This window comes from Perca flavescens, chromosome 20 (genome assembly GCF_004354835.1).
Source record: "Perca flavescens isolate YP-PL-M2 chromosome 20, PFLA_1.0, whole genome shotgun sequence".
Taxonomy (NCBI): Eukaryota; Metazoa; Chordata; class Actinopteri; order Perciformes; family Percidae; genus Perca; species Perca flavescens.
In genome coordinates this window covers 6,658,748-6,666,540 of record NC_041350.1, presented here as the reverse complement: position 1 = coordinate 6,666,540, position 7,793 = coordinate 6,658,748, and the positions used below count along the sequence as shown (strand labels likewise).

Below are 7,793 nucleotides of genomic sequence, written 5' to 3'. Positions count from 1 at the left end.
TAAATTGAGGCTTTATTCCATTTCTAACTTAAATGGTGACGAGAAACTAATGTTGTTGTGAAACTGTGTGGTGAAACTTCAGTTTTATAATAAATTATTATGAAGGTAAATGTTGCAAAATGTTGACTATTGTCACCCTTTCTTACCCCCTGCTCTGCTCTCTTACTTCCACAGTTACAAGTTTGTTTTGCACCACATTTATCGCAAAAAGTGTGCAAAAGTCAAGGCGCAGATTCGTCACTTTGTCATGCGAGAGAGTACATTTGTGAAGTTGCAGTGACCGATACGAGAGACTGCAATCACCGAGTTGTGGTTGTACTGGAAAATGAAATTTTTTTAAAAAAAGTTTGCAGCTGTCATTGTATTTATGTAAATATCAATTTACACATTTGTGAATATTTTCTTCTGTGACTTCAGATTCAACTCACTTGTGAATATTTTATACAAATGAAAATTTAAAACATACAAGTTTTGATTTTGGTTCCACCAGTCTTTACATCAAGTCTATAATCCCTCTCAATTTATTTACCTTATAAATACCCCCCCTGCAGTAGTTCTCAAACTGTAAAGCCAAGTCTCCGTGGTGTACTGTAGTCACACCACTATTCATTCTTTTGAGAGCCGTATCTGTATGAATGCCATGCCTTTTTTTCCATAGGCATGTGTCTAAGTGTAACGATGCAAGTCAAACATAAGTGTGCAGGCAGTCGCCAGTTGCCCGTCAGATTGTAATGACTTACTCAATCAGGTAGTGAATATACACCATAGGTAAACACGGCAAAGGTGACCTTCATTTCAATTGAAACTTGGCAATAAGAAAAATAATCCTGACTTCATTATTTCTGCATGTATTGTTTATTAAGTAACAATATGCTTTTTAGGAATTTGCAGGGTAAGCTATGGTACTTTATACAAAAATGTCACTGTTTTTTTATGATTACATGTACTGTACATGAATATTTCAGTGCAGGTTCAGCCCTTTATTGTTCTCCCCTGGTACAAGTGAGCTTGGGAACTCAGAGCTCAGGTTGCATGCAGGCTTAGCTCTCTTAAGCTGCCCTGCTTTTTGTTTCCTCCAGGATCAAAGGGGAATATTAAACCGTAACCACAGAAAAAAATTAAATAGAAAAAAAAGGTACTCACAGTTTCCTTTCTGTTGTTTCTGAAGTCTTTGTTGTCGAAACTCTGCCGAGCTTTTCTCCCGCTGGTTCGTTTCCATCCAAACTTGGCTCCGGGCTAACGTGGACTTTGTGGGCAAATACCTTGTGCTTCGAAGGCAGATTTACAGTCTTGCGTGTAACGCGAATTTCTCTCGATCTGCGTTTCTCCGGTTGTGAACTTTGCTTTGAGTCTATGCCAGTGTCAGGCTCCTCTGGCTGTGTCAACTCTCCTGTTGTCGGTGCCAAGGAGATGGAAGATTCTGGCAAGCTGCCACTGGACGTCAAAGTCTCGGAGGGGGTAGAAGCCCTTCTTTCTGCAGCGCACTGGGGGAATGAGTCGTCCTCAGCAATTACTGTGACAGGTATAGCCAGCACGGGAGGCGAGTCCGCTCTGAAGCCTTCCTCCCCTCGTTGAATTATATCCTTCTCTTTCTCCCCCTCCCTCTCCCCTTCCCCTTCTTCCTCAGCTCCCAGGTATGTTTCCACCCATATGGCTTTGTGGAGTTGGACAGGAGAATCTCCTCTGGGCACTTGCTCCTCTTCAGGTGACGTGCTAAATGCCTCTGCTGGAGTGTCCCAAGAGAATACCTGACCCCTCCTCTTGTTTTCCCTCACCATGTCCAGGTAGTTTTCATCTTCCTGTTGGGTCGAGATGAGGTGTGGGGTGGACGACTGAGAGCCTAAAGTTATTCCTCTCAGCACAGTCCTGTGCCCCTTCTCTCCAACCTTCACTGATGTTTTATTTGACGCTAAGCTTATAGAAGTCAAGTTAGGTGACTTTGGGGTCTCAGCTGCCTTGGAAAGGGGGCTGTTCAACGCCAACAGTGTGGTCCGACCAACTGCGTTATCCTCACTGGAACTCCCGGTATTCTTCAGGACACTTTCATCCAAACTGACCTGCAGCCTCTTGCTCACTTCCTCCATCAGTGTCTCTGCAAAGCCTGGTGTTGAGCTCGAATCAGCACTTGGATGAGTGGTAGTAGCAAGATCCAGAGTGGTGGGAGTCAAATTCCCAGAATTACTTCCATTGCTGGCTGTGCTAACCCTGCACACGTGCACCTCCCTCACGCTGCTTCGGCCACTGCTGTTACTATCTGCGAATGGGAGCTCTGCTCCGTCTGTCGACAGAGAAGCCACGCTTAAGGCGCTGGGACTGGAGCTGAGGGTGTCAACATACTCTGCTCCCGTTCTGTCTTCTCCATAAGAAAACCCTCTTAGTTCACTGTCTTTTCGAGAAGAAGTTGGTGTCTTTAGGCCATCCTCCTGTAAAGACTGGAGTGAATGTGGAGACAGGGGGGACGTTGGGGAAATTGAATCGGAGGCCTCTGAATGCCGCCTACTGCTGCTGCTCTTTTTTCTCCTGTGGCTGAAGAAATTGCTGAGGCGATCGAACACTCCCCTCTTGTCCTCCGAACTCTGAAAGAGGACACACAAGAAACTTAAAGATAGATAGGAAGATAAATATTGAGGTGGAGAGAAAAAAACACTTAAAGTATATTCTTCAACAGATATCTAGCCAACAGCTAAGTTAGAAAAAGAGAGTTACTTTACTACCATGACAAACGTGCATCACTTTGTAACATACGTTATAATGCTCGCCTAGCTGCTAGCGTGGCACGCCCTTAGACTCTGCTCCTGACTGGCTAGTAGTGCTTACCTAGCTACTGCGCATGTACGACTCCCAACAAAGATGGAACAGAAGTGCGATGCCTCACTCTGTAGCTACAACAGAGAGCTCAACACACAGGGTGAAAAGAGGAGCTGCAGCAATGTGCAGTACAACAAATACATGGTGTTTTCTGAAAATTAAACCCTGTAAACCTATTCTGATATCACCTCTAAATACAATTATGAACCTGAAAATGAGCATAATATGAGCACTTTAAGTTGTCTGATTCCTATCAAAACAGTTACATGGTACAGAGCCCAAAACTAGACCAAGCTGAGCAAGTTGAATGACAGATAGACAGAACTAGACAGATAAAAAAAAAAAACGTCTGATGCTCAGCTTAAGGGTCACTTAAGTTATCACAGCTACCAACTGTAATTAAACAATAAAAGACAACTCGAACAAAAAAGGCATGGTATAGTATTATTTACAGAGCTGTATAGTAACAAAGTAGAACTACTTCACTACTCTACTTAAGTACTAAAAGGCTGTATCTGTACTCTACTGGAGTATAATTTTTTTCTCCCACTTCCACTTTTACTGGAGTACATATTTTCGATGAATGAAATACTTTTACTCCGATACATTTTTTATGTGCTGCATCGTTACTCGTTACTGTCGAGACTGTGTAGGTTACAGTGTGTGTAGTTACGGCTACGTTAGTTACGTACGATAAGAACATAATTTACGTAAGAAATCCCCGAGATCGCGTTGCGTTTCTTTTCATTACGGTTGCCCGTTCAGAAGTCAGAGACGATTTAAGTTTGTACCCTTTCTATTTAGCCATTGTTGCAGCAGATGAAGCTGTTCCTGAGTTGTTTCAGTCAGAAATGAGTACTGAATGTTAAACGTTTGACCCTGTGATGTGAAGCTGCTAGTTTATCTGGATGTGGCTAGCTTGCTAACTTTCCTGTACATCACACATGTTACTAGCTAGTGTGTGATACGTTTTTTGGGGCTTTAATCGTTACTGTGCAGGAGAGGATGTTCATTTTACTTGCACAGTGTGATAACTGTACATTTTATTTCAGTATTTGTTAATATTTGTTATTTTTAATATAATATATTAATATTTGTTAATTCCTTTGGCTACAGCCTTAGGCTAAACATTTGACATACTATAAACAATATGATATTCAAACTTTTGACTGCTTTCTTTAATAACTAAATAACACAATTCTTGTACTTTTACTTTCAGTACTTGAGTAGTACATTTTAAAATAAACTACTTGCAATACTTAAGTACAAAAAATGTTGAATACTTTAGTACTTCTACTTAAGTGTGGTGCTTAAAGAGCACTTTTACTCAAGTCACTTTTTTGATAGAGCACTTGTACTTTTACTCAAGTATGGGTCTCTAGTACTTTATACATGTCTGATTATGTAATATTAAAGTGCGGTGTGAAACAGCCGCAGTGACTTCCTAGGGTTTTGGTAGTCAGTTACAAACAACATTGCAGTGCTGCCATGGCACTTTTTAACAGGATTTCTATCACAGCCAAGAAGAAGAAAACACCATGCCAACGTGAAACACACCCTGCGAAACTTTAACTGTAGTCACAGTATAAAGAGCACATGTTAGGACAAGAGCATGAACCACAGTGTAAAAAAGCAGCAGTTACATACCATTTTGACTTCCTGAAGTCTAAACTGTGAAATTCCTCTGATGTGCTGTGTCTAATTAATGCTCAGATCGTAAAGTTAAATATGAAAGCCAGTGTCCTACTTCTTCAGCAGATTAGATAGACAATAAATGAGTCCTCTCTTGTAAGCAGACAAGCAGTACTGGCGTGTGTGTGGGTGTGTGTATACACTTTGAACGTCCCAGCTCTGAACAAAGTGTCTGACTTGAGGGCATGGCCATTTGCATCACAACTACGGTACAGAAAGATGTTTCAGACGGCAAAAAAAAGCAAAAAGAATTCACAATCTGGTGATACAGAAAGGGTGTGGATACTATAGACCTGCTGGAGAAAACCCCACCCTTCCTCATTCTAAAGCTGGGTAAATCAATAGGACATCGGTTATCTGCTGCGCCTTTCTTCAAGCAAAATTCGGTTTGTATCAGTTAAGAGTCATTAAACCTATCCTCTAGGGAGAGAAACTGAACAGAAAAAATGGGTCAACGGTGCCCTGATCCAGTGCTGGGTGACTAAGTAAATACACGTGCAATCCAATTTGTATTGTATAACTGCTGTGATAGTTTAAATGTAAGCACTTTCAGTACGTTTTCTATAACTTAAAAACCTGTTTCGACACACTCAAGTGTTGTCAAACATTTACATTATGTCACTGAGCAAACAGCAGCTGAAAACAGCCTGTGGCCGGGTTTTCCAGTTCAGGTCTAAATAGTATGAAATGCAGAAACCTAACTGAGCAGCCTCGCTCGGATCGAGGATTGTTTTCGCTTTAACATGAAGTAGAAGCAGGGATACTGTACCTCCACGTCGTTTAGACTCATTCAAAAAATCCACTGTGTTGAAGCGGAGTAAATAAAATATAAAAAAGGCGTACATACAATTCTGTATCCTGTGTCCAGTGTATGTTGAAGTCTTGAATGGTTACCTGTCGTCCCTCTTAGCAAAGCTTTAACCAATTAGCTCTCCGCTAAGAATTTCTTCTTATATTTACTCATGGCAATGACAAATGCCAGGTAGGTAGAGCTCTAATACCAAGTGTGTGGATTATGGGCAACTTCCTTATCTGTCAGCCAAAGCTCTGCTTCATTATCTGATCTCAGCCGCAGGTAATGATAATAAAAGGCACACACAGGAACAACAATGTTGGTCTTAATTACACCATTTTTCAGACTCCATGCCAAAGTGTCAACAAAGCCGGGTGATCTTTTAGTTTTTTCAGCTTTCGACGCAAAGAAATTAGTCTTGGTTTTATATACACTCTATTAAAGATTCACAGGAGTTTAAGCCCGTCATATTTAAACAAACTCCAGTATCTCTTCTTAACGACTACCACTGACACAAATATTACTGAGAGCAGGTTTGAGTTTAAGGAAATAGCCCAGGGATAATGGAATCCCATAGGATTATGTGTATTTTATCTCAAAGGGGAAGCACACTTTCACACTCCCTAAATGTCTTATTTGAATCACCTACGACAGGCTAACTGGTCACTGAGTATTTAGCACTGTCCCCTGCAGGCAGAAATGAAAGAAAAGAAAAACAGTCCGACCCTGTGAGGTCATGGACTTGTGCAGCTGTTTGGAGAGTAAACTAGCCACATCCTTGAGCTAGCAAACAGCAAAACATACAATAAAAAAATAAACAAAAAAAAAATTGTAGTAAAGCTATAACCCAGTGTTTTCTCTCTCTTGCTAATCAAATTATTAGTATGTACATAAACTGATGAGAAGAATAGCTGTAACAGCAAAATATACAGCCCCACCTAAAAGCTTCACTGATCAAATCATTTTTTTTATTTATTTTTAATTTTGGTTCATTAAAAATTGGAATCTGACAGAAAAAAAAGCAGTGGAGGAAGTGTTCAGATTCAAAACCCCATACTGCAATATTAAAGTCCTGCATTGACATTTTCACAAAAAGTATTATTACATGTATTAAATGTAAAAAAAAATATTCAAAATGCAGAATACTTTATTATTTATTATATCATTGGTTTATTATTGCTGATGCATCAATATGAAAGCAGCATTTTACTGTTGTAGTTATAGGGAGAGAACTTAAACTAAACAATATATTCTTTTTATTGTATAAACAGTGCATCACATTTTTTTAAACTCATATGTTTTGTACATAGAATCTGTATCACTAACTAGTAACTAGAGTAGGCTACAGCTACACTATTTCCCTCTGAAATGTAGTGGCGGAGAAGTATAATGTAGCATAAAATGGAGTAAAGCACAAGTACCTCAAAATTGTACTAACACGTACTTGAGAATACTTAGTCACATTCCAACACTAAAAAAAGTTAGCTCTAGAAAAGTAACACGTGGTCTGCATTTATATAGCACTTTTCTCTTTTTTTTTCCACAAGGGTAAGGTCCTTAAAAGCAATGCTTTTATTGTGAAAGGAGTAATGATTTGAAAGCATTTTACCGTTGCTTGCTATAAATAACTATTACACACACACACACACACACACACACACAGAGGTGTTGTCAGTTACAAACATAGCCATGCTCATGTCCCCTGTCCTTCTGTACCAACAACAACAACAACAACAATCTGTAACATCCAAGGCTGAAAATAAATGTGAAAATGTGTTGCTAAAACCCACCTTAAAGAACTTTGAGGGGGAAGTGGGCCCGTGTGGCTGAGTCATGTCGAAGTTTATCATGGAGGTAGACTCAGAATAAGGGTCCCAGTCCGATTCAGTCCGGAAACTGCACTCTGTGGAAACACTCATCTGGTCGTAGCTCCTGGTGAAGAGAGGCAGGAAACAGAGAGAGAGAGAGAGAGAGAGAGAGAGAGAGAGAGAGAGAGAGAGAGAGAGAGAGAGAGAGAGAGAGAGGGGGATGTTATGTCATTGGCCTTTGTTTCTCCTCTCAATGTACAGTGCTTATGTTTCTACTGTACTATTTTCAACAATATTCCTTGTCATGACAAAAATTATGCCAGTTTTGATCTCTTTGAATGTGTACTAGTTTTTGCACCTATTCAAACATTAAGGTGCAGTGTTGGTCTAGTCCCCAGTTAGGTGCACTGGCACTTCTAACTGCTCTTAGCTGCAGTGACGTTTCCCATTCTGCCTTTGCGTTGAGTTGGAAAACAAGAGCTGGAGACGGACAATATGACATTTACGGACAACATTCACTCCCCAGCGGCAAACCACGCACGCTGAGCAATTAGAGTGCCATTGAGGATTCTAGAACACGTGTGAGGCATGAGGAGGTGCATCTATTTTAAAAGGAGTGTCTTTTTTTTCTGCAGCTGAAGTTAATCAGTTGCCACAAAGTATTTACAGACGAATCACACCCAGTCTGGAAC

At 40.4% G+C, this 7,793-nt stretch overlaps 1 protein-coding gene across 2 annotated transcripts in view; it reads right to left on the bottom strand.

The window, feature by feature from the left end:
• The window catches only part of LOC114546604 (probable serine/threonine-protein kinase nek3), a 30,924-nt gene that overhangs the window by 1,343 nt on the left and 21,788 nt on the right, over positions 1-7,793 (bottom strand). Inside the window, exons 2-3 of one of the 2 annotated variants that reach the window (XM_028565509.1) lie at positions 7,084-7,225; positions 1,144-2,576 (exon numbers count right to left, since the gene is read on the bottom strand). In XM_028565509.1, the coding sequence (XP_028421310.1) occupies positions 1,144-2,576; positions 7,084-7,225 (1,575 nt within the window). Of the gene's footprint in view, positions 1-1,143; positions 2,577-4,455; positions 4,582-7,083; positions 7,226-7,793 lie in introns of those variants that run through there. The other variant, XM_028565510.1, reaches the window with a different exon arrangement.